This window comes from Geotrypetes seraphini, chromosome 9 (genome assembly GCF_902459505.1).
Source record: "Geotrypetes seraphini chromosome 9, aGeoSer1.1, whole genome shotgun sequence".
NCBI lineage: Eukaryota > Metazoa > Chordata > Amphibia > Gymnophiona > Dermophiidae > Geotrypetes > Geotrypetes seraphini.
The window spans coordinates 69,286,295-69,313,369 of record NC_047092.1 but is presented as its reverse complement, the minus strand read 5'-3'; the positions used below and the strand labels follow the sequence as shown (position 1 = coordinate 69,313,369).

Here is a 27,075-nt window from a genome sequence, read left to right as displayed (position 1 = left end):
CGATCGGGGAAAAAGGGAGCCCAAGCCCCCTTGGCTCCCCAACTCCCCGACAATATCGGGCCAGGAGGGAGCCCAAGTCCTCCTGGCCCTGGCGACCCCCCCCCCCCCCCCGCTAGTTGTTCGGGCCAGGAGGGAGCCCAAGTCCTCCTGGCCCTGGTGAACCCCCCCCCCCCCCGCTAGTTTTTCGGACCAGGAGGGAGCCCAAACCCTCCTGGCCACGGCGACCCCCTACCCCCACCCCACACTACATTACGGGCAGGAGGGATCCCAGGCCCTCCTGCCCTCGACGCAAAACCCCCTCCCCCCAACGACCGCCCCCCCCAAGAACCTCCGACCGCCCCCCCAGCCGACCCACGACCCCCCTTCCCCGTACCTTTGTGTAGTTGGCCAGACAGATGGGAGCCAAACCCCTGTCGGGAGGCAGCCAACGACGGAATGAGGCCGGATTGGCCCATCTGTCCCAAAGCTCCGCCTACTGGTGGGGCCTAAGGCGCCTGGGCCAATCAGAATAGGCCCAGGAGCCTTTGGTCCCTCCTGGGGGCGGAGCCTTGGGCACATGGTCGGGTTGGGCCCATGTGCCTCAGGCCCCGCCCCCAGGTGGGACCTAAGGCTCCCGGGCCTATTTTGATTGGCCCAGGCGCCTTAGGCCCCACCAGTAGGCGGAGCTTTGGGACGGATGGGCCAATCCGGCCTCATTCCGTCGTTGGCTGCCTGCCGGACAGGCGAGTTTGACTCCTGTCTGTCCGGCCAACTACACAAAGGTACGGAGAAGGGGGTGGGGGTGTCTTGGGGGTCAGCCAGGGGGGTCGCGGGTCGGTTGGGGGGGCGGTTGGAGGTTCTTGGGGGGGGCGGTCGTTGGGGGGAGGGGGGTTTGCGTCGAGGGCAGGAGGGCCTGGGATCCCTCCTGCCCGTAATGTAGTGGGGGTAGGGGGTCGCCGTGGCCAGGAGGGTTTGGGCTCCCTCCTGGCCTGAACAACTAGCGGGGGGGGGGGGGGGTCGCCAGGGCCAGGAGGACTTGGGCTCCCTCCTGGCCCGATATTGTCGGGGAGTTGGGGAGTCGGCGGGGCAAGAGGGCTTGGGTTCCCTCTTGCCCCGATCGTGTCGGGGGTGCCGCGGTTGGCTGGGGCAAGAGGGCTTGAGCTCCCTCTTGCCCCGATCGTGTCGGGTGTCGGGACCGCCAAGAGGAAGCAGCAGGACACCGGTAGGAGCTTTTACATGATGGGGGGTCGGGAGGCTGTGGGGGTGCGAGCGGTCCTTCATGGTGGGAGTGCGTGTGAGCGGTCCTTGGGTGGGGGTGCGGGTGCGTGCGAGCGGTCCTTCGGGGTGGGGGTGCGAGCGGTCCTGCGGGGAGGGTGAATCGGACATCGGGGGGGGAACTATGTAAAAAAAATTTTGTACAACGCGCTCACGCGTATAACGCGCAAGGGTATGCACGGTATGTAAAAACCACGTATAACGCGCACGTTATATGCGAGAAAATACGGTAAATACATTTTTGCCAGTTTACATCATGGCTTTTAATTTGAAGTTATTGTAATATCTTTTTCTAATGAATATAACTTTCCTTTAAGAAAAATATAGTTACATTAGTCAGAGATGTTTAGATTTTTGAGCTTTGATATTTGACAATATAGGGTCTGTTGTTCAGCTAATGGTCAGCATTTTGGTGATTGCTGCCATTGTTTAAACCTGAAAATTCAATGCATGTCCCATGACCGGGCTCTGGCATTGAATTTGTGGGGATGGGGAGCTAGCTAAAACATAGCCGGTTAAGTGCAATATTCAGCACATAACTGGCTATGAAGAACTTTATAAAGATAGGAAAGCATTTTATATGATCCTATTTATATGCTTATCTTAACAGGTTAAGTTCCAAATATCAGCATTTAAGTGTTGATTCTGCCCCTAGAACACTTCCAAAATAGCCAGTTTCAGCTTGAGTGCTAACTGGACATTTTCAGCAATACTGTCCAGTTTAAGTGCCACTGAAAATGCCTGCCTGTTTAAATTGTTTTAAATATCTGGTCTGTAGTTTTTAAAAATAGGCAACTTGTGTTAGATTGTATTAGTCATTTGTAAGTATGGGTTTTATTTATTTCTATTCTTTATATTCAAAAGAAAGAAGTTTCAGATTTATTTTTTTTAATTATTATTATGGAATATTTGTGATAGACATTTTAGAGTTTTTATACAATTTTTTTTCAGACCCCAAACCATTGTAAGAGCAAGTCGACCAGCAGAGCCACAGTCTTCTGTAAAGCAACAATGTGTAATCTCTGAGATCCCCACACTTCCTGCAAATGCATTCCAGCTTGAATCAGATTTTAGGAAATTGAAAGGTTATCCAGATAAATTGTACCAATACCTGAAGGTAAGTGCTGTTCAGGAATTTAAGGATTATATAAGAAGAATGTCCATGTCATTCTGGGAGCATAATACTTTCTTTTCCACTCATATGTACAGTAGACTCTCAGCTATCCGGCACCTATGGGTATTGGTGGATGCCGGATAACTGTAGTTTTGAGTTTTTTGAGAATTAGTTTAAAAAGATAATGTAAGCAGCAGGCAGCCGTTCCTGACACACCTCTCTTTCCCTTCCTCCTCCCAGCCCCAGAAGCCTGTCACGACAATCCCCCCTTCCTTCCTGGTATCAGTATTCAAGATAGGAATACTGGCAAACCAGTATAATAAACTGTGTAAACTTGAATTAAATTGTATTTGTGGGGTGTATGGCCTAGTGGGGTGTGAGGCCTAGTGCCTCAGCACCCTGAGGTTGTGAGTTCAATTCCAGCCTGCTCTTTGTGACTCTGGGTAAATCACTTAACTTTCCATTGCCCCAGGATCAGTTAGATTGTGATCCTGCCAGGACAGATAGGGAAAAATACCGGATCACTATTCTGTTATCTGCCTAGAAACTGACTGATAGTAAGGAATATAAATCCTATAAATAAATAATTGTGCTCCAAGTGTCCTATTGTTGGCCAGGTCATTTGTCCCCAGGTATTAGAATCCTTTCTATCCTCTTTGATCATATTCAGTATTTGATTGGTGCTCCTGGTAGCAGAGGATCCTGGGAGGAATTTCAATTGGTTGAGACCTTTTGAACTTTGCTAAGTTAATGCCTCTGATAACGGAGTCCCACTAGCAGCAAAAATTTTCTACTTTAAGCTGGTTTGTCAGTGTTTTGGGGATGTGCTTTGAATTGACTTACATTAGTTGTCTCTAACGCCACCTCAGTAGTTTCAAGTTTTCAAGTTTCAAATTTTATTTAAAATTTGACTCTAACATTTATCAGCATTTCTAAGCGTTGTACATCTATAAAAGTGGGGGGCATGATTATATACATACAATAGACTCATGTAGACATGAATAAACTAACTCAAAAATGTAAGGAAAAGGGGGAGGAACTACAATATTGCTCCAGTGCAGCAAAGGAATTACAAAAGGGCAATGGTATGGAGGGAGAATGCCTCTGTCAGACCATAATCTCCCAACTATTCTTTTATTGTTGTAATCTCTTTGGCGATGCTGGTGATAAATTGATTGGAAATTATGTAGTTCTGGAAGCTCCTTTAATTGCAGTCAATTTCTTTTTGAGATTGTTGAGTTCCTCTTTCATAATTAGGAGTTGGAGACAGATGGGGCATGCCTGAAGTTTAAGGCACAAGAAAATATTGCATTGAATGAAAATCTTGTTAATAGGTTGTAACAAGCATGAAGAGGTACTGTGTGATAAATGATACCAGTGAGTAAATGTCATTGGGCATTAGAGCATTCGCCACTCAGCAGCCACTACTGCAGCTTTGTAAAAGGTGGGGCCAGTCATTAGATTATTGACCAGTTCATCAGTTAGGTAATTTTACCTGTCTTGATCACTGATCTCTCTCAAATTTGGTAATTCAGTTAGAGGTAGTTCTCTGCCTGATCCCACCAAATGAGTCCAAACTTGTTGTTTTGTTTTTCTTTTGGACATTTTCAATATTAGATTATCACTATGACAACGCTATGTTGAAACCCTGTGAATGAGAAAATTAAACTAATGTGTTAGTGTCAATATGGACTTAAACTTTAAAAAGGGGCTTAAACATGGGCTTAAACTTTAAAAAGGGAAGATATGATAGCATGAGAGCCATGGTGAAACAACGGCTCAAGAAAAAGATGGACAAAGTTAAAGCAGTAGATCAGGCATGGTCCCTACTGAAAAATACTATCTCGGAAGCACAAAATCTTTACATTCCGCGGATTTCCAAAGAAAGGAAAACTAAAGGCAAAAGAGAACTGGCAGGCTTATTAGAGAGGTGAAGGAAGCCATAAAAGAAAAGGACTCCTTTAAAAAATGGAAATGCACGAAAACAACCGAAGCTTGGAACAAACACAAAGATGATCAGAAGAAATGTCACAAGGCAGTGAGGGATGCCAAAAAAGACTAGGAGGAAAAAATAGCACAAGAGGCCAAAAATTTCAAACCCTTCTTTAGATACGTAAAAGGAAAAATACCTGCAAAAGAGGCGGTGGGACCGCTGGATGACCAGGGAAGAAAAGGGTACATCAAGGAAGACAAACAAATTGCAGACAGACTAAATTCCTTCTTTGCGTCTGTCTTTACGAAGGAGGACACCGCAACAATACCACAAGCAGTAAAAGTGTTCAAAGGAGTAATAAAGGATCAAGAGGAGAACCAGGCAACTACAGACCTGTGAGTCTTACGTCTGTCCCTGGAAAGATGGTTGAAGCACTGATTAAAGATAGCATAGTCCGGCACTTGGATACACACGACCTGATAAGAGCCAGTCAAAATGGCTTCAGGAAAGGGAAATCATGTTTGACGAATTTACTTCAAATTTTTGAGACTGTGAACAAATAAATTGATAGTGGAGAACCGGTGGACATAATATACTTAGACTTCCAGAAAGTGTTCGACAAGGTTCCACATGAAAGACTTCTCAGGAAACTACAAAGCCATGGAATATAGAGAGATATACTAAGATGGATAGGCAAATGGCTGGAGAACAGAAAGCAGAGAGTGGGCATAAATGGGAAGTTCTCAGACTGGGAGAAAGTGACTAGCGGTGTGCCCCAGGGCTCGGTACTTGGGCCCATCTTATTTAATATTTTCATCAATGACCTATCAGAAGGAACATCCAGTGAGATCATCAAGTTTGCAGACGACACAAAGTTATGCTGGGCAATCAGATCGCAGAAGGATAACGAAGAACTCCAGAATGACTTGTGTCAGTTAGAGAAATGAGCGGAGAAATGGCAGATGAAGTTTAATGTGGAAAAGTGCAAAGTAATGCATTTAGGCAGAAAGAACAAGGAATACGAGTATAGAATGTCAGGTGCAACTCGGTAAGAGCGAACAAGAAAAGGACCTGGGTGTACTAATAGATAGGACCCTGAAACCGTCAGCACAATGCGTGGCAGCGGCAAAGAAAGCAAATAGAATGTTAGGCATGATAAAGAAAGGAATCATGAGTAGATCGGAGAAAGTTATAATGCCGCTTTATAGGGCAAAGGTCAGACCACACTTGGAATACTGTGTCTAACATTGGTCTCCCAACCTAAAGAAGGATATAAAACTGGAGAGGGTGCAGAGATGAGCAATGAAGCTAATAAAAGGTATGGAGAACTTGGAATACGAGGAACGACTTAAGAGACTGGGATTATTCTCCCTTGAGAAAAGGAGACTGCGAGGGGATATGATCGAGACTTTCAAAATACTGAAAGGAATTGACAAAATAGAGCAGGAAAAAAAAGTTATTTACAATGTCCAATGTGACACGGACAAGAGGACATGGACTGAAGCTAAGGGGGGACAAGTCCAGGACAAATATCAGGAAGTTCTGCTTCACGCAACGAGTGGTGGACACCTGGAATGCTCTCCCAGAGGAGGTTATTGCGGAATCCACCGTTCTAGGATTTAAAAGCAAACTAGATGCACATCTCCTTACGAGAGGTATAGAGGGATATGGGTGACTAAAATTACGCCAGGTGTACACCTGGCTGGGCCTCCACGTGTGCGGATCGCTGGACTTGATGGACCGAAGGTCTGATCCGGAGATGGCAGTTCTTATGTTCTTATGTGCATTTACTGCAGCTGCATCACTATTGCAACTTTGTAAAAGACCCCCTTAGAGATTGCTTAATGGCAGCACCTAATGACTAGAGTCCATATTACATAGGGTCAAAAGGAAACCACTGTTGTGCCTGGCTAAGGAGCATTACAATGGCTGAATCGGGAGCAGGGAGAGGAAGCCTAAAAATAAAAGTAGAAATTTCCCCAGATATTTGCAGATGTAGGGTTATGGCACTTTATTCTAAAAGAAGTCAGTTCAAATTGAACTGGGAGACCAAAGGAGCAGGAAGATACTGCCAGTGAAATAAATATCAGCTTTCTCTTATGAAAACGTTATTCCAGTGCAACAGGTGAAACATTCTAGACAGTAGGGTTATTTCCCTTTAATCGCATGGTTGAAGAAGGAATCCACTTTGGATTTTTCATTCTGCCTTTATAGTACTTCACTGATCAGTTTAGTGCCCTCTACAGTTTTTTCCTTCTGCACGCATGGATACAGTTGTGTGTGTTCTGCTCTCTCCGTTTTATTGTTTTAATTTGATGTCATTTCATCCCCTTTTCGGGTAATTTAGTACTTGGAGCGATTTTAAAGCTCTGCCTGCTTGAGAATTCACAGACTTTGGTCTGTAGCTGACAGACCATTCCCTTTTTGGGTGCCTGTTGGCCAGCCTGCATAGCTTTCTCCGGAGCTCAGGGCCCTCCCTGAAGTGGTCTCACCTTCTCTTAATCTGCGGTCGAGCGCAGGCTGTTAGGCACCTTTAGGAGGCTTAGTGGTGCCTCGCAGGGTGCCGGCTGTTTCATCACGTCTCCGCCTGTTCCGGTGCACATACAATGATCCACAAGGGTGGAAGTATAGTCAGCCATTGGAGTCTGACTGGCAGCCCGAAGATCAGCATTGTAGGAACTTTTCCCAGCATTGTGGCAGTGATTATTCTCATCCAGCTACTATGTGAAAGCTGAATGTAGTCTTGCAGCACTTCTAACTGATCCTCTCAGCCTGTGGGAGACATCGGGGGAGGTTTGAAAAGTGGGGTTTTGCGTGTTTCTGAATGTTCTATGTTTCCACTCCTGAGAAATCCATTTGGGAAATGTGAAAAATATTGCGATTTTGGAGCAAATTTTGTGACGGTAGCCATTTTGGATTTTTTGTGTTTTTATTTTCTAAAGCTTCCTGCTTCTTCAAAACTGCAAATTTTGCCTGGAAACTTGCTGGGATGGAGTCCTTGGGCTCTCCTCTTGTGGATTCTTGCCAGGATTGTGCAATTTTACTGCTTTCAGAGCGTTTTTGCACCACGTATCGTGTGGTGCAGCATGGGAGGGCCCGCAGCATTCAGCTTAAGTTCAAGTTTTATTACAATTTGATGAGTCGCTTATACAAACTTTCTAAGCGATGAACAATTTAAAAAAAACAACAATTTAGAGGACAAACAGTTTTAAAACACAAGTAAAAATTAATATACTTATGACATTTAACAAATTTCATCTTAGCCTCTTCCCTGCTGAAGCAGGTGACCAAACGCTCAGCTAGCCCAGTGCAGCGGCCTTCATGGTTTTCGGGGCTTGGCATGGGCTCTGATTTAGGCATGTGAATGACACATGGAAAAAATCTATCCCTGTCACTGCCCCGTCGCCGGACCACCATCCCCTTCACCCCGCCGTCCCCGTAGCATCCAAGTTTCAAGTTTTATTTTAATTTGATGAATCGCTTATTTAGTTTTACTAAAGTACAAAATTGGTAAAGGTATAAACATTTATTCAAACATACAATTTAAAATAATGGGTTAGATAAAAAGACTTACAGACCGACTAAAACATGACCCTCTCACCACCTCACTGCCCTTCGGCACCCCTCACGCGGTCTGTGCATCTCCCTCCCTCCCCCTTACCTTCACGGCACGTTTTAAGGTTTGAGTAGCTTGTTGAGTGTTCATGCAGTCGCGTGCGTGTGTGGGCGGAAGTTTCTCCCATACACACACGCGACTGTATGTACGCTCCGGCGGCTTTCAACAGATACTCCATATACTTTCTCATGCCAAAGAAAGACTCTGAAGAGTGGAGGTTTCTTCTGGATCTTCAGCACATGCCTGCAGTTCTCAGGATTCCATAGTTCAAATGGAGATCGTGTGTTCGGTCATTGCAGCAGTGACTCCAAGACATTTTTTTTGCCTCTCTGGATCTTACAGAGATGTGCTTGCTCATACCCATTTCAGGTTGGATCGGCATTATCTGTACTTAGCCCTGCCCTATGGGCTGGCTTTAGTGCCCCAGACCTTCACCAAGGTGATGGTAGTAGTGGTGGCTTACCTGCAGCATATAGATCTCCAGGTGCACCCTTATTTAGAGTGCTGGCTGATCAGAACTCCCTCGTTGGCCAAGGGATGCTACATATTGGAGCGTGGCCTCCAGGTGCTAGAAGACCTGGGTTGGCTTGTCAGATTCAAAACAAGAAAAAAAATGAGACTAAAATGCACCATCTGACGCCCACACACTTGCTCAGATACCTGGGAGTTCCTTTCGACCCAGAGCATGCCACGTTTCTTTGCCAATAGTCCGCTGGCAGAAACTGTAGCTCAGTTTTCTTTCCTTCCGGAGCAACCGGCTCCTTCGGCATGGGATTATCTTCAGGTTCTGGGATAAGTGGTTGCCATGTTGGATGTGATTCCTTTGGCAAAGGCACACATGTCCTCTGCAGCATGCTTTGCTTTCTCGCCGGGTTCTGCACAGGAATGCCTTGCAGACCGATTTACCTTGGACTTTGGAAGCTGAGCAAGCATGTCCTGGTATCTTCTCCCGCAATCCTACATGCTTGGAAGGCTTTCCACAATTGATGTGCACAGGCCTGTTTGGACCCTTATTCAGCTACAATCTCGCTAATTCTCGCCTTTCTTCAGGCTGGTTTGGATACAGGTGTTTTTATGGTTTTTCTTCGAGTCCATGTGGCTGGACTGTCTCCTGTTTCAGATTCTGGAAGCGTCAGTCTCTCTTGGCATCTCATCCTGAGGTCGCTAGATTCTTGAAGGGAGCGCTTTCGTGTCCGACCACCAGTAAAACACCTTTTTTTCCTTTCTGGGTCCTTAACTGGATATTGTCTAGCCTTGCTAAGTCATTTTTGAGCCACTTCAAGATGCTACCCTCTTAGACTTGACGCTCAAGACCATTTTGTCTGGTTGCCTTTGCATGGGTGTGTCTGGTGTCGGTACTGAGGGCCTGGTCTTGCGTGGACCCTTTCCTCCGTATTTTGGAGATGGGGTTTTTCCTTCGTATGGTTCCTTCCTGCTTGCTGGACATGATTTTGGTTTTCCTGGTCTGTCCGGATGTGTGTTTGTCTGCCTTTCAGCCAACAGGTTCTCAATCACAGGACTGTCTGTTGAAGAAACTGGATGTGTGCAGCGTTCTTCTGCATTCCTTGGAGGTCACCAAAGAGTTTTGGCTCTTTGACCATTTGTTTGTGCTGACTCATTCTGTTTGGCGGGGCGCTCCCACTTCCAAGGCCACAATTTCCAGATGGCTCCATAGGGCAATTTCATCAGCTCACTTTCTTCTGGGAACTCAGTCTCCTGTTTCAGTCAAGGCGCATTCTGATAGATGTGTGATCTCTTTGTGGGCCGCTGCTAGAGCTGTCTCTCTTGTGGAGATTTGTAGACTGGCAACATGGTCTTCTTTTCACACATATGCCAAGTTCTACAAAGTGGACATGGTGGCAAGACAGAACTCCACCTTTGGGTCCTCGGTCTTATATGTCAGTGCAGTAAGCCCACCCTAGTTTTTTGGGGGGACTGCTTTTATATGTTCCTACTATCTAGAATGTCTCACTTATCATATTGGAAAAAAAGATTATGTACTTACCCTAGTTTTTTTTTTTTTTGGGGGGGGGCTGCTTTTGTACATTCCTACTAGCTAGAATGTCTCACTTATTTCACTGGAAAAAGAGATTGTGTACTTACCCTGGTAAGCTCTTTTCCAGTAGATAGGTGAGACATTCTAGACTCCCGCCCACTGCTGTGCCTGCTTACAGTTTTCAATCTGTTTATGCCTGTCAGCCCTTGTGGGCTGGAAAGAGTTTGTGTATATGTTCCATTTATTGGGAAGTGGTTTCGGTATTTCACTTTACTGTTGGTTGAATTCTTGAGCAGAACAGTTGGTTTGAGCCTGTTGCTACAGGTGTCTCTATTTCACATATATTCGGTGCTCCACGGTGCTTGGGTACTAACTGTAGAGAGTGCCAAAATAATTAGCGAAATACTATAGAGGCAGAGTGAAAAATCCGGAGTGGATTTTTTCTGCAACCATGCGTCTAAAGGGAAATAACCCTACTGTCTAGAATGTCTCACCTATCTACTGGAAAAGAGCTTGCCAGGGTAAGTACATAATCTCTTTTCTAAAAAGTAGAATTATAAAAGTTTGAGATCTGTTGGCATCCTGCCAAGCACCTCTGATCTAGATTGAACACTCTTGAAGAGATCATTCAGGATTTGATGTATCCTTGGTCTTACTAAGTATGGTGCATTTTATGTTTTCTGGAAGACGTGGTTTGGCTTGTCAGATTCAAAACATGAAAAAAAATGAGACTAAATTGCACCATCTGACGCCCACACCACTTGCTCAGATACCTGGGAGTTACATTCCATTCAAGAGTAACTAAACCTTGTGTTTTAGAGTAAAAATGTACAGTATCAAAGTATCTACATTTACTTCATTGTTTAACTTGTGTACTATATAAATTAGAAAAACTTTTTTTATGTCTTTCCCAAAGCAAATTGAGCCGTCATTTTACTCCACACTGTTCCAAAACTCATTGGATCCAGATGTATTTAACCAGATTTTGAAAATTCTGCAGGAATCATATACTGTGTAAGTAGAGGAGGATTTTTTTTAAAGCATTGTTCAGCATTCCATATTTCTTATTGAGTGGTGTTTAGGCTTGTCATGTTTTTGTCATAACTGTAACAGTGATTGTGGTTTATTTGGCATTTATGTGTAACTTGTTAAAGTTTAGTACTTCCGAAGTATTCATTTAAGTATCTTTGATGGCGATAACCTTACAAATATATTTACGGTGCATATCGTTCATGCTTATTTTATTGCCCTCCTCTAATCTGTGTTATCATTACCCATTTAGTAACTTTGAGTTTACGCCCAGCAGTGTCTACGGTTAACTGTCAAAGCTCAAGGTTAACAAAGCAATGGGGCCGGACAACCTGCACCCCAGGGTGCTTAGGGAGCTGAGTGATGTCTTGGCGGAGCCACTGTCCGCGCTCTTCAACCTCTCCCTTAGTACAGGCAGTGTCCCGTTGGACTGGAGGACGGCTAACGTCATTCCACTCCACAAGAAAGGCTCAAAGATGGAGACAGCAAACTACAGACCAGTGAGTCTAACATCGATAGTGAGCAAACTAATGGAAACTCTAATCAAACACCAATTAGATAAGATCCTGGATGAGGAGAATCTACGGGATCCCTGACAACATGGATTTACTAAGGGGAGGTCCTGCCAATCCAACCTGATCAGCTTCTTTGACTGGGTAACGGGGAAGCTGGATATTGGGGAGTCCCTGGACATCGTGTACCTGGACTTTAGCAAAGCATTCGAAAGCGTACCACACCGCAGGTTACTGAGCAAGATGAGTTCTTTAGGATTAGGTAACACATTGACGAAATGGGTTGGGAGCTGGCTTGGAGGTAGGCTCCAAAGTGTGGTGGTGAACGGCACCCCCTCCGATATGACGGAGGTGATTAGTGGAGTACCACAGGGCTCAGTCTTGGGCCGAATCCTATTCAACATCTTTATAAGAGACTTGGCAGAAGGGCTTCGAGGTAAAATAACATTATTCGCCGATGACACCAAACTGAGTAATGTAGTGGGCAAATGCACAACAGACGAAGATTCAGTGCCCGACAACATGATGCACGACCTACTCCTACTGGAGCGATGGTCTAGGACATGGCAACTCAACTTCAATGCCAAAAAATGCAAAGTTATGCACCTGGGCAGCCAGAATCCATGCAAGTCTTATACCCTTAATGGCGAGATCCTAGCAAAAACAGTAGCAGAACGAGACTTGGGGGTAATCGTCAGTGAGGACATGAAGTCTGCCAATCAAGTGGAGCAGGCTTCGTCCAAGGCAAGACAAATCATAGGCTGCATACGAAGGGGTTTCGTCAGTCGTAAGGTGGAAGTCATTATGCCATTGTATAGATCCATGGTGAGGCCCCACCTGGAATACTGTGTGCAATTCTGGAGGCCGCATTATCGCAAGGATGTGCTGAGACTGGAGTCGGTGCAAAGAATGGCCACCCGGATGGTCTCGGGACTCAAGGATCTACCATACGAAAAACGGCTTGACAAATTACAGCTATACTCGCTCGAGGAGCGCAGAGAGAGGGGGGACATGATCGAGACGTTCAAGTATCTTACGGGCCGCATCGAGGCGGAGGAAGATATCTTCTTTTTCAAGGGTCCCACGACAACAAGAGGGCATCTGTTGAAAATCAGGGCGGGAAACTACGAGGTGACACCAGGAAATTCTTTTTCACTGAAAGAGTGGTTGATCGCTGGAATAGTCTTCCACTACAGGTGATTGAGGCCAGCAGCGTGCCTGATTTTAAGGCCAAATGGGATCGGCACATGGGATCTATTCACAGGGCAAAGGTAGGGGAGGGACATTAAGGTGGGCAGACTAGATGGGCCGTGGGCCCTTATCTGCCGTCTATTTCTAAAAAAAAAAAAAAATTTTCTAAAAAAAGATGGGTATATACCTCACTATGACCAGCAGATGGAGACTGAGACAAAACCTTTTTGTAGTATATTAGATGAGGCTCCCTCTACCATCCCAGTCTTCCTCAGTCTCTAGCAGGTAGAGGTAGGAAAAATCTGGCTCCCTTGGTTAGGCCTGTTGGAATTTGTTTTAGAACTCCTGGTTCCCCTTTTAGTGCCGGACGGAGCTTGGATGGGTCCTATTTGGGGAGTGTCAAACCCGGCGGGTCTCATGCTGGGTCCCTCCCCACCCCCACATTTTTGTAGAGGTGCCTCAGCCAGCAACCTGGCCCCCTGGTTGGTCAGGCCTCCATCTTTGAGAGCCGTGGAGTCTGTTCTGAAAAAAAAAAATCCTGAGGCTGTGCCGGTCTAAAGGTCTCTTTCCCTTTAAATTTACTGTATTTTACTGTCGTTTTTCTGTTAACTGGCACTTTTATTCTAGCTAGGTCGCGTCTGAAGCAATGAGCACTTTTGCAAAGAGAAAAGTGCTCATTGTAATCCAGCCACAAGGCACTTGCAGCCGGCCTGTTCGAGCAAGGCAGGCCGCTGCAAAGGGGAATCCTCATCGACATCGGGTGCTGACGGCCAGGAATTCCCTTCGGGAGTGACTCGCAGGTGGCAGCTGTTTGCGGGGAAGCCCGGGCTTCCCCCACCGCCTATGCGGCTGGGGATTTTTTCTTTACAGTTGCTGTCAGCTTGTCTGCTTTGGCGGCTGGGGCGGTTTTGGCCTCTTTGCTGCTGCAGGTCTATGGAGCTTATTTGGGGGGGGGGCGGTTTGGCTCCATTTTTGGCAGGAAGCACCTCCATTTTTATTTAGCCTCAGGTGACCTCGCCCCTGTTTGGTGACACAGGTGGCAGGTTGATTGCTGGGTCCCCTGCTGTGGCAGGGAGTCCCATGGGGCCGCTGAGGGTTTTTTCTCATATTTTCTTATTTGGCTTATGGTTGCAGCTGGAGGTCCTGCTTCTGCTCCGGGATTCTTGGGGGGGGGGGGGTTGCCCTCTACGTCCTCTACGGGTTGGCCCCATTCAGTGACAGCGCTGTTCCCCTCTGCTGCTCTTGCGTCCCACCTCCCGTGGGTCTCATGGGATGCTGCTGGTTTGGCAGGAGCAGTCTTTGGTTCTCAGGACCTGGACCCTTTTGGGGAGCTCTCCAGGATCCTCTGGGGGATACAGTTTTTCCACTAATGGCAGTTTTACGCTCTGCTTGTGCCAATGTGTCCATGGGGCGCGTTTTTCGGTGGGACGAGCTCCGTGAGATGCCGTTGCTGGTCTCTTCTTCTATTCTGGTCTGAAGATACCATGTCTGAGCCACTGTATGTGGTGGACCCCTTGCTTTAGGGGATCCATCCTGTTTCCCGCTCTTTCCCTATGCATCAGGATATTATTCTCGCACAGTGGTAGGTGCCGGAGGCACCCTTTTGCTTTACGCATTCAATAGCCTGCTTATATCCCATCCCGGAAAGGGATCGGGACTCTCTGAAGTCGCCGGTGGTGGATGTGGTGGTCTCGGCCATCTTGAAGTGGCATACTATGCCTGTGGAGGGCAGTTTTGCCTTGAGGGACCCTGAGGAACGTTAGAGTCTCTCCTCAGACAGAGTTTTGATATGACAGCTCTGGCGGTCCAGGCGGTGATGTGTGGCAGGCTGGTTGCTCGGGTGTGTTTTCGCTGGGCTGTGCGTGTCCTTGACAGTGAGTCTGATAATTGGGACTACTTAGAGCAGGAAGTTACCAAAATTGAAATAGGTGCTTCTTATCTCTCAGATGCCTTGTATGATCTCTTGCAAGCTTCTATTAAGTTTATGGCTTTTGGAGTGGCAGCACACCTTACCTTGTGGCTTCAAGCATAGTCGGCAGATGCGGCGTCCAAAACTAAGCTGATGAAATTCCCCTTTAGGGGATCTTTCTTGTTTGGTGAGGATCTGGATAAGTTGGTTCAGACCTTAACAGATTCTAAAGTGCCTCGTTTGCCTGGAGATAGAGCTAAGCTGCTGGCACGTGGTGGTACTGCTCGTGGGTGTGATTTCTGCCATCTCCGCTCTAAATAAGAGGCCTCTTCTTTTCAGACCCCTGGGCTTTCCAGAGGCCAGTATTTCCAGCACATGCAGTCCTTTCGAGAGGGGCCTTCCGGGGGCTGGTTGTTCCCCCGACGGTTCCCCTGCAGCCTGTCCTGCCCAATGACTCTTTCCTGGCGCCTGCTCTAATTCCGGTAGGCGTCCGACTGCGCATTTTTATCTACAGTGGGTAGAAATTATGTCCGATCAGTGGGTACTTGGGGTGATTCGGGACGCTTACATTCTGGAGTTTGCCCATTCATTGCCAGATCATTTTCTTGCTTCTCCCTGTCAGGCAGCGTGGGAGAAGTGGGCTTTTTGCCAGACCCTTCAAGGATTGCTAGATCTCAACGCTGTAGTCCCAGGACCACTTTATGAGTGGTGCACAGTCAGGGACTCGATTTACTTTGTGGTTCCACAGAAGGTATTTTTCGGTGCATCTTAGATTTGAAAGGGGTCAACAGGGCTCTCTCCAAGTTCCATCCTTCCACATGGAAATTCTGCAGTTTATGATTCTGGCGGTTCCAATTCGGGCCTCTCATCTTCACTTCCTGCGCTTTGCAATCTTAGGCAGCACTATCAGTTCTGTGTGCTTCCCTTTGGTCTGACCATGGCTCCTTGGATGTTCACCAAGGTTATGGTGATCTTTGTGGCAGCGTTGCGCAAAGAGGGCATTCTGGTTCATCCCTACCTGGACGACTGATTGATTCGAGCAAAGTCGTTGCAGGAGAGCACCTGGGTCACGGCTCGGGTGGTGGAGTTTCTGCAGTCGCTGGGATGGGTTTTCAACCTTTCCAAAAGCCGGTGGGTCCTCTCAGCGCCTGGAGTATCTAGGAGTTCTGTTCGACACCTCCTTGGGGAAGGTATTTCTCCCAAAGGCCCAGGTAAGCACATTACAATCTCAGATTTGCCTGCTTTTGGTTGCCTGGTGTCCTCAGGCACAGGTTTTCCTCCAAGTCTTGGGGTTGATAGCGGCTTCCATAGATGTAGTAAGGTGGGATCCTGCCCATATGAGTCCTCTTCGGTATGCTTTCTACGGAGGTGGTTACCTCAGAGGCACAGTCTGGATCATCCTGTCCTTCTGTGGGCTTGACTCGCTGCAGTCTTCGTTGGTGGCTCCAGATCTCTCATCTAGTGCAATGGTCGAGTCTGGATCAGCCACAGTGGCTGGTGCTGCTCGCAGATGCCAGTCTCCTCGGTTGGGGAGCACAGCATCTAGGTCACTCAGCTCAGGGCACCTGGTTCACGGAGGAGGCGTCTTGGTTGAGCAGTGTTCTAGAGCCCGTAGCCATATGTCTAGCGCTGTTAGCCTTCCGGTCCTTTCTGATGGGCAAGTCAGTCAGGGATAGGCAAAGTCTCATCTTCAGGACTTCTCGGCCTCCCACATAGCAGGCGTGGAAAATGTGCAGGTAGACTTTTTGAGTCGTCACTCCCTAGATCCCGGATAGTGGTGTCTAAGTCACGCAGCCATTCAGCTATTATTGCAGTCTTGGGGGTGCCCCTCATGGGCCTGATGGCCTGTAGGCAGATTTATGGTGTAATAAACTAATTAGTGCAAAATAAACATCTGTCACATGCACCTTATGTCTAGGATACACCACTACTGCAGCCACAGGTTCGGCAAAATGCCTCCATATATGAGTGAAACAGACCCAAAATATCTGAAATAATTTATTATAAAGATTAAAGATATAAAAAATATATTCACATAAGCCAGCAGTAAATAACAACTAATAATTATTCATAATATCTCTGAACACATATATATATAAATGTCAGCACACAATTAGTACACAGTAATCACTAAGTAAATTAGTAAATATGACTAATTTTTACACACAAATTATAATTCCTTACAATACTGATTCCTGATATTTTAGCAGCAATTTATTAGAGCTATCACCTAGGGGACCTAACGTTCCGTCCATAGCAAACAAGATTCTATCTAACCCAGCGACTGAAAAAGATCATTCCTGTCTCGCCAATGGATAGAGCCTCAACGAATCCTGGGAATGGAATTTCTCTTTCTTCAGCTTAGCAGGTTGTAGATCTTCATCCAGTCAGACAAGGTCATTTATCACTGGAGCAGCTGTAATATATATTTGCTAGAGTTCGTTTTGCGATATAAACCAGAGCACTTTCAGATATGTCCAAAAGGCAGTTCTGCGTCTTCACTCTCCTCCGAGAGCTGGTCACAAGAGGGAATCTTTTATCAGTTCTTATTGTAAACAGTGCAAGTAGGAGAAACACAAGTTTAGATCCGAGTTCACCCAAATCAAAACATTGTCTGTCTCCGCAAACACCTCTCTCCTTAGAACATGTCAGATGACCCTCCAGGACCAATCAAAGCAGAACAGCAAGAATGAATAGTCTTCTTCTTGTCCAGAGGCCTTGGTAGGCACCATAGATGATAAGCACAAAACATAGTTTATAACTCCTCCAGGTTCACACAGGAGCTGGACACGCTGGGATGCGCACATGTCCTTGACTGCAAACACACAGTTCTTGTAAACACATCCAGAATGCTTCAGGCAAATATGGTTCATGGCTTGCTTGTCATGTCTGAGGCCTAACATTAGGTGAAGCAGGAATCACCCCTACAGGCCACGAGTGTCAACGCCAAAACATACTACTTCTTCTGTTGTCGCAGAAACAGTCAGGCCAAGGGCTAGGTGCTCTGGTTCACCCATGGCAATTGGAGGGTCTGTTGGATATGTTCCCTCCATGGCCATTAGTGGGCAGAGTTCTTCTCCACATTGTTCGACATCCTGGCCTGTTGTTTCTAGTGGCTCTAGATTGGCCCAGGCATCCGTGGTACGCGGTCCTGGTGAGGCATCTGGTGGTGGATCCTCTTCCTCTGCCTCTTTCAATTGACCTTCTGTCTCAGGGCCCCATTCCAATGTTTGATCCGGGTCCCTTTTGTCTTACGGCTTGGCTCTTGAAAGGACCGCTTAGGTAAGAAGGGGTATTCAGATAAAGTGATCTCAACTAGAGAGTTGCGCGGGGACAGAAATCCCACCCGTCCCCGCCATAGTCCCACCCGTCCCCGTGAGGACTCCCACCCGTCCCCGCGAGGAATCCCTCCCTCCCCACCCGTCCCCGCGAGGAATCCCCACCCGTCCCCACCCGTCCCCGCCATAGTCCCACCCGTCCCCGTGAGGACTCCCACCCGTCCCCGCGAGGAATCCCTCCCTCCCCACCCGTCCCCGCGAGGAATCCCCTCTGTCCCCGCCCATCCCCACGAGGAATCCCCTACATCCTCGCCTGTCCCTATAAACTTCAGAAATAGTTATTTCAGTTAATTATGCTACTGAATTAAAGGCTCTGGTAGAAACCCATTTAAAAATAAGCAAAAAGACTTTATTAATTTGGAAATATTAATTGGGAAGAATACATACTTTGTAAACGGGTTTCTACCAGAGCCTCTAATGTTTATAAATTTTTATCAACACAACTAATATACTACTTTATCCTGAAGCAAAAAAAAAAAAGAATTTTTTTCCTACCTTTGTTGCCTGGTTTCTGCTTTCCTCATGTTCTCATTCAATTCCTTCCATCCACTGTCTCTCTTCTCTCTGTGTCTTCCATTTGCTCTGTTACTGTGCCTCTCCCTTTCTCCCCCCTTCCAAATTGGTCTGGCACCCATCTTCTTCCCTCCGCTCCCCCCATAGTCTGGCATCTGTCTTCTTCCCTGCCAGCGTCTTCTCCCCATACTCTCTTCCCCATTTCCTTTCAGCGTCCTTCTCCCCCCCCCCCCATCTTCCCCATGTCCTGTCAGCATCCTTCTCCCCCTCTGTCTTCCACATGTGCTTTCAGTGTCCTTCTCCCCCCTATCTTCCCCATGTCCTTCCAGCGTCCTTCTCCCCCCTCCCGTCCTCCCCATGTCCTTTCAGCGTCCTTCTCCACTTCTTTGTCTTCCCCATGTCCTTTCAGCGTCCTTCTTCCCCCCCCCGTCTTCCCATGTCCTTTCAGTGTCCTTCTCCACCCCTTTGTCTTCCCCATGTCCTTTCAGCGTCCTTCTCCCCCCCCCCCCGCGTCTTCCCATGTCCTTTCAGTGTCCTTCTCCCCCCTCTGTCTTCCCCATGTCCTTTCAGCATCCTTCTTCCCCCCTCCCGTCCTCCCCATGTCCTTTCAGCCCACAGAGTCAGAGCCATGGTGGCATCAGTAGCTTTCCTTAGATCTATTCCTATTGAGGAAATCTGCAAAGCTGCCACTTGGTCCTCGGTTCATACTTTCACCTCTCATTATTGTTTGGATATTTTTTCCAGACGGGATGGCCATTTCGGCCAGGCAATATTACAAAATTTATTCTCCTAAATTGCCAACACTCCCACCATCCCATTATGGTTAGCTTGGAGGTCACCCACAGGTTGAAAATAGGCTGCCTGCTTGTCCTGGGATAAAGCACAGTTACTTACCGTAATAGGTGTTACCCAGGGACGGCAGGCAGCTATTCTCACAACCCACCCACCTTCCCGGGTTGGCTTCTCTGCTAGCTATCTGAACTGAGGAGACACGCGCCCTTGCAAGGGCGGGAAGGCATTCATGCATGAGCGGTGCAGCAGTCGAGAACTTTCTAAGTTCTGCAAACAAATCAGCTTGCGATGATGTCCGCATCGGGGCTCCGTGGATGACGTCACCCACAGGTTGAGAATAGCTGCCTGCTGTCCCTGGATAACACCTGTTATGGTAAGTAACTGTGCTTTTTGGGGTAGATCTTAATATAAGCCCTAAACCCGAAAATAAGCCCTAGTCACCGGCAGCAGCAGCGCTTCCCCCCGCCCGCCGTGCACCCCCCACCCCACCCCCACCAACCCATCTCTCCCATCCAAACCGCAAGACAGGAATACCTTATAACAGCGTCAGCAGCAATCTACACAAGCTGCTTCGTGGCCTTCTATTTCCTGGGCGATCCTCTGCCACATCACTAATGATGTCATCAGCAACGCGGCAGAGGAACGCCATGGAGATAGAAGACCGTGAAGCAGCCTGTGTGCGCGGAGGCAGGTGGTGGGGGGATAGAAAGATGCTGCACAGGGGATGGGAGGGAGATACTACACAAGGGGATGGGTGAGAGGAGAAGAAAGATGCTGCACATGTGGGGGAGAGAAAAGAAATAGGAAGAATTGGAGTGGAGGAGAGGAAGGGAGAGATGATCATTACATGAAAAAAATAAGACATTCCCAAAAATAAGACCTAGTGCCTTTTTTGGGCCCCAAATTAATATAAGACAGTGTCTTATTTTCAGGGAAACACGATAGGTCCCTGAGGAGTAGATTTCATCGGGGAAGGGAAAGGTCATTCACTTCTGGGACTTCTACATTCTGTATATATGCCAGCCCAATTGTTCAGTTTATGCATTTTCAGTGAACAGGACTTTGATGTGGCTGCAGCATCAGTTAGAGTATTTGTACCCAGGGTCAACCTAACCAATAGGTAAACTGGGTATTCACTTAAAGCAGCAGCTTCTAAGGCAAAATCTAAAATCATCTGCAGTCAAAACAAAACAGTCCTTATAAGTAACAAAAATCCATCAGCATGAACCTTTACCCCATGGAGGAGGGGGGAAGCACATTTTTTTTACTTGGATGAATAACCATTTATGCACGTTAATATCATTTGTAAATTGACCTCATTGTGTATGTACTGTATGTAATAATACTTAAAAGTATGGCATCCATCTATGACCTTTTACAGCACTGTTTCAGGATGAGTAATGTTGGAATAATCAAGATTGTTGCATTTATGAAAATATTGGAGGGTGAGCCTAGGGAAATAAACAATAATTGAGGGAGCTTAAGTTTAACTTAGGTCTTCTAGTAACTTTGCCCCAGCCCTGACTGTGCCTATTTTGTTTGCTTTCCACATGAATTTATTCACTATAAATATTTTTTATACTGTAATTGCTGTGAAAGTAGAAAAATGTACTTGCTTTCTTCATGTCTTATCACTGATGTCCCTCTAATATTTTAGGAAACAGGAATCATCTCTTATCTTTGAAATCCTGCAAAGACTATCTGAATTGAAAAGATTTGATATGGCAATAATGTTTATGTCAGAGTCTGAAAAGAAAAGTAAGTAACAGGTTTGCTTGAATATCTTTATACTGACATGAAACAGTGGAATGAAGAATAAACTAGAGAGTTGTGCGGGGACAGAAGTCCCACCCGTCCCCGCCAAAATCCCACCCATCCCCATGAGGAATCCCATCCGTCTCCACCCATCCCCACGAGGAAGCCCCTCCATCCCCGCCCATACCCATGAGGAATCCCCTCCGTCCCCCCATAAAAGTTACCTGTCCCTATAAAAAGCAGCAATTACTTCTGACAGATTTGATTTTTTTTTTAAAGTCTTAGTTTATTTAAACCAACACTAAAATACAATATAAACAAATAACAGTGAATAGAAATAAGAGACATCACCGGAAGTAAAGTAAGACTATAGGGTTCCATACTTAAATCACTATCTTTGTGTGCATTTACCTTTCAAGTCACTCAGTTTCTCAGTGCATATGAAAGGATTATTAATTTATAATTTAAAGACCTGTCTAAACAGGGCAGCACCTGAAAAATTCAGATCAATCAATGCAGAGCTACAATGAATGGTTAACACCCAAGCCACACAGATGCATTAGGTAAGAACACCCCTCTCCCTAAGCAGTCTCTAAGCATAATCTGGAATAAAGGGAAACATACATGGGTTAAAAAGGAACAAGAGGGAGGTAGGTGTGCTGGGACTGATATATGAACGGTGTGGTAGCAAATCACAAAGAAAATTTGGCGAATTTCAGAGTCAAATGAGATCGCTGCAGAACAGTTGTCTTTAGGTAGGATCTGAACTAGGAGACAGAAGGGAAACTAGGAGTAGGGTATACTAAAATTCAAAGGGGAGGGGTAAGAGGCAGAAAAAAACTTTGCAAACAAGCCCAAACTATGGAGCCAAAGAGGTCAGGCAAGTGTACGAGAGAACTTTTTCTGAGAATTCAAAACAAGGAAAATGGCTAAGGAACAACTCACTTAATCTGAACGTTCTGATTCAAGAGAAAATGAGTACAATAACATCGACACGTTAATTTCAAGATTACCTGATTCTTGTATGTAATTAATCAGCTACTTTCCTATTTGTAATCTGACATGTAGCTTTCTTTATTTTAAGAACATAAGAATAGCCTTACTGGGTCAGACCAATGGTCCATCAAGCTCAGTAGCCCATTCTCATGGTAGCCAATCCAGGTCACTAGTACCTGGCCAAAACCCAAGAAGTAGCAATATTCCATGCTATTGATCCAGGGCAAGCAGAGGCTTCCCACATGTTTTATTAACAGATTATGGACTTTTCCTCCAGGAATTTGTCCAAACCTTTCTTAAAACCAGCTACACTGTCTGCTTTTACCACAACCTCTGGCAACGTGTTCCAGATCTTAACTATTCTCTGAGTGAAAAAATATTTCCTCCTATTGGTTTTAAAAGTATTTCCCTGTAACTTCATTGAGTGTCCCCTAGTCTTTGTCATTTTTGACGGCGTGAAAAATCGATCCACTTGTACCCACTCTACTCCACTTAAGATTTTGTAGACTTCAATCATATCTTCCCTTAGCCTTCTCTTTTCCAAGCTGAAGATCCCTAACCTTTTTAGTCTTTCCTCATACTGTACTGTTTTCCAAAAGATAGGCTTGGGGAGGACCTATAAGGAGCAGAGCTGGTGGATGGCCCGGAAGGAGGAGCAGGTTTTCTGTTTGGGGGGGGGGGGAGCTGGCTTGGTAGGAAGATGAGCTTATAGGGGACAAGGTTACGGTTTTGATTTTTGCCAAAGACTCGGGTTTCCGTCAGCCTCTAGTTTCTAAATTATACTCAAGATTTATACCCTCATTTAGTACTTGGAACTCTGTAAATGCAATTTCTTTAGCACTCTCCAGACCAGTAGAGGTTAACTTTACGATTGGGTATATATCTAATCATGACCAGCAGGTGGAGACTGAAAACAAAACTTTGGGACAGTATATCCTAGCCCCTCCTCTCTATTTCCCTCAGTCTTCTTTCAGTCTCCAGCAGGTGTTGAGTGATCTGTACCCATCTCCCTTGGTAGGGCTGTTGGAATTTGTTTAGGGGTTTATTGTCCCTGTTTTTAGCCGGACGGAGCTTGGACGGACTCTGTTTGGGGGTTCGTCCGACCTCGGGGGTGTCAAACCCGGCGGGTCACGAGCGGGGTCCCTCCCCCCACTTCCTCCACCTCCCCATATTTTTTTAGAGGAGCCTCAGCAGTAAGCCTTGCCCCCTAAATCAAGCAAGGCATATTGCTTCGAGAGCCTGTGGAGTCTGTTCTGTAAAAAAAAAAAAAAAAAAAAATCCTGAGGTAGTGCTGGTCTGGAGGGTTGTATCCCTTTAAGAAAACTGTATTTTACTGTATTTTTTCAACTAACCGGCACTTTTTTACAGCTAGGTCGCGTATGGAGCAATGAGCACTTCTAAAGGGAAAAAGTGCTCATTGTGCTCCAGACGCGAGGCACTCGCGGCCGGCCTGTGCAAGCGGTGTTCAGGCCGGTGCGGTGGAGGAGCTCCGTCGGCAGCGGCTGCAGGCGCCCAGAGCTCCCCGCCGATGGTGCCTCGCGAGTCGGCAGGGAACGGTGGAGAAGCCCGGTCTTCTCCGTCCGCCCACGGAGGGATTCCCCGAGCCGCCGACGGTCGGGTTTTAGAGGATTCCCTCTCAGCTGATATTTTGACAGCTGATGCCGGCTTGCCTGTTTTAGCGGCTGAGACTATTCAGGTCTCTCAGCCGCTGCAGGCTGTGGAGGGAGCAGTTTTGGCGGGAAAGACGCCATTTTCTCTGTCTGGCCCCTCCATTTTGTCTTCCACCTCAGGTGACCTTCCCCCTGTTTTGGCTAAGCAGGGGCAGGTTTCTGCTGGGTCCCCTGCTGTGGCAGGGAGTCCCTTGGGACCCTCGGGGGGTTTTTCCCCTGATTTTTTCTTTTCATTATGCAAAGCCTATTTTCAGGCGGCTGGGGGTCCCGGTTGCGCCCAGGGGGTCTCGGGGGGTGGGGTTTCCTCCGCGCTCCCTGCGGCTTTGCCTCTCTCGTCTGACGTGACGTCCCCTCCGCCGCCTCTCTTGTCCAAGCGTCCGCGGGTGTCGTGGGACGAGGATTTGTGGTCGGAGGAACGTGTCGGTCTGGAGGAGGACCTGGACCCTTCTGAGGAATTCCAGGACCCTCTGGAGGGGACGGAAGCTGGCGGCGGGTTGTCGGGTTTCCCGTTCTCCAGTGACGAGGCGTCCGTGGTGCGCCTTTTTCAGAGAGATGAGCTGCCTGACCTTATTCAACAGGTTTCTTCGGCTTTGCGTTTTGAGGACGCGCCGCCGGAGACTCCGCGTGTGGGGGACCCTCTGTTACGAGGGATCCGTTCCGTTTCCCGCTCTTTTCCTATGCATCAGGATATTCGGGATATTATTCTTGAGCAGTGGAAAACGCCGGAGACGCCGTTTCGGCTGGCGCGCAGCATGGCTCGCCTGTATCCCATTCCTGAAGGGGATCGGGCTACGTTAGCTTCGCCAGTCGTGGATGCGGTGGTCTCGGCTATTTCCAAGCGGCATACCGTGCCTGTTGAGGGCGGTTCTGCCTTGCGGGACTCTGAGGAGCGCAAATTGGAGACCATCCTTAAGCAAAATTTTCAAGTCTCTGCCTTTGGGGTCCAGGCGGCTATTTGTGGGGGACTGGTCGCTCGCGCCGTGTTTCGGTGGGCGGAGCGGGTCTTGGATCGAGAGTCTGACGACTGGTCTCTGGTGGATCAGGAGGGTAGCGAAGATTGAGATGGCTGCCTCATTCCTCTCGGATGCTCTGTATGACTTGGTGCGGATCTCGGCTAAGTCCATGGCTTTTGGCGTGGCCGCAAGGCGTGTGTTGTGGCTGCGCGCTTGGGCGGCGGATGCTGCGTCCAAAGCTAAGCTTACTAAATTTCCCTTTCGGGGGTCGTTTTTATTTGGAGAGGACTTGGATAAGTTGATTCAGACTCTGTCGGACTCGAAAGTTCCCCGTTTGCCGGAGGACCGTGCCCGCCCGGCGTCTCGGGGTGGTGCGGCCCGGGGGCGTTTGCGGGATTTTCGCAAGTATCGCCCTGGGCGTGGGGCTGCTTCTTTCCAGTCTCCGGGGTTTTCCCGGGGTCGGTTCTTCCAGCGCATGCAGCCCTTTCGGGGGGCCCGTCGGGGGGCAGGGAATCCCTCCGCCGGTTCCCCCGCTTCCCGTCCTGCACAATGACGCCTTGCCGGCGCCCCCCTTGGTTCCGGTGGGGGCTCGGCTGCGCGAATTTTTCCCCAAATGGGCCGAGATCACGTCCGATCAGTGGGTCCTGGAGGTGGTGCGGGACGGTTATGCCCTGGAGTTCGCCCGCTCTCTGCCGGATTTTTTTCCTCGCTTCTCCATGTCAGACTCCGGGGAAGACGCAGGCTTTTCGCCAGACCCTTCAGCGCTTGCTAGATCTCAGGGCAGTTGTTCCGGTGCCCCCTTCGGAGTGGGGCACGGGCAGGTACTCCATTTACTTTGTGGTGCCCAAGAAGGAGGGGACCTTTCGGCCCATCCTCGATTTGAAAGGGGTCAACAGGGCTCTCAAGATTCCCTCTTTCCGTATGGAAACTCTGCGGTCGGTCATTCTGGCGGTTCAGCCGGGGGAGTTTCTCACTTCTCTCGATCTGACGGAGGCCTACTTGCATGTTCCCATTCGGGCCTCTCATCAGCGTTTCCTGCGCTTTGCGATCTTGGGTCGGCACTATCAGTTCTGTGCGCTTCCCTTTGGGCTGGCCACGGCTCCCCGGACGTTCACCAAGGTGATGGTGGTCGTCGCGGCAGCCTTGCGGTCGGAGGGCATCCTGGTACACCCCTACCTGGACGACTGGTTAATTCGGGCCAAGTCGTTGCAGGAAAGCTCCCGGGTTACTGCTCGGGTGGTGGAGTTTCTCCGGTCGCTGGGCTGGGTGGTCAACCTTTCCAAGAGTCGGTTGGTTCCGGCTCAGCGTCTGGAGTACCTCGGGGTGCTGTTCGACACCTCCTTGGGGAAGGTCTTCCTCCAGAGGCCCGGGTGAGCAAATTGCAGTCTCAGATTCGCCTGCTTTTGGCGTCCCGGTGTCCTCGGGCGCGAGATTTCCTCCAGGTCCTGGGGTCGATGGCGGCGTCCCTGGACGTGGTGAGGTGGGCGCGGGCCCACATGCGTCCTCTCCAGTATGCTCTGCTCCGGAGGTGGTCTCCCCAGAGGCACGGGATGGATGTTCCGGTTCCCCTGCGAGGCTTGGCGCGCTGCAGTCTGCGTTGGTGGCTCCGGACCCCTCACCTAGTTCAGGGGGTGGGTCTGGATCTTCCGCAGTGGACGGTGCTCCTTACGGATGCGAGTCTCCTGGGTTGGGGGGCCCAGTGCCTGGGTCACTCAGCTCAGGGAACCTGGTCCACGGAGGAGGCCTCCTGGTCGATCAACGTGTTGGAGACCAGGGCGGTCCGGCTGGCGCTGTTGGCTTTCCACTCCCTTTTGTTGGGCAAGTCGGTCAGAGTCCTGTCGGACAATGCCACGGCGGTGGCTTATGTCAATCGTCAGGGGGGGCACCAAGAGCACTCTGGTGGCGCAGGAGGCGGCTCGGCTCATGGTTTGGGCGGAGTCGCATCTTCTGGACCTCTCGGCCTCTCACATTGCCGGGGTAGAAAACGTTCAGGCGGACTTCCTCAGTCGTCACTTCTTGGATCCGGGAGAGTGGTGTCTCGGCGCCGAGGCGTTTCAGTTGCTAGTGCGGGCTTGGGGGCAGCCCCTGATGGATCTGATGGCTACAGGTGGCAACGCCAAAGTACCCCGCTTCTTCAGTCGTCGCAGGGACGGTCTGGCCGAGGGTCTGGATGCTCTGGTCCAACCGTGGCCAACGGAGGGGCTGTTGTATGTGTTCCCTCCTTGGCCATTAGTGGGCAGAGTACTGCTTCGCGTTGTTCGCCATCCGGGGCTGGTGGTTTTGGTGGCTCCGGATTGGCCTCGTCGTCCGTGGTATGCGGATCTGGTGAGGCATCTGGTGGCGGATCCTCTTCCTCTGCCTCTCGGGTCCGATCTTCTGACGCAGGGTCCCATTCCCATGTTCGACCCGTCTCCCTTTTGTCTTACGGCTTGGCTCTTGAAAGGGGCCGCCTGAGTAAGAAGGGATATTCCGACAAGGTGATCTCTACACTTTTGGGGTCCCGG

At 48.4% G+C, this 27,075-nt stretch overlaps 1 protein-coding gene across 3 annotated transcripts in view; it reads left to right on the top strand.

The window, feature by feature from the left end:
• Positions 1-27,075, top strand: part of RPAP3 (RNA polymerase II associated protein 3) — a 150,484-nt gene that overhangs the window by 120,960 nt on the left and 2,449 nt on the right. For all 3 annotated transcript variants that reach the window (XM_033957900.1, XM_033957901.1, XM_033957899.1), the window contains 3 exons: positions 2,206-2,371; positions 10,830-10,927; positions 20,855-20,955. In XM_033957900.1, the coding sequence (XP_033813791.1) occupies positions 2,206-2,371; positions 10,830-10,927; positions 20,855-20,955 (365 nt within the window). The remainder of the gene's footprint in view (positions 1-2,205; positions 2,372-10,829; positions 10,928-20,854; positions 20,956-27,075) is intronic.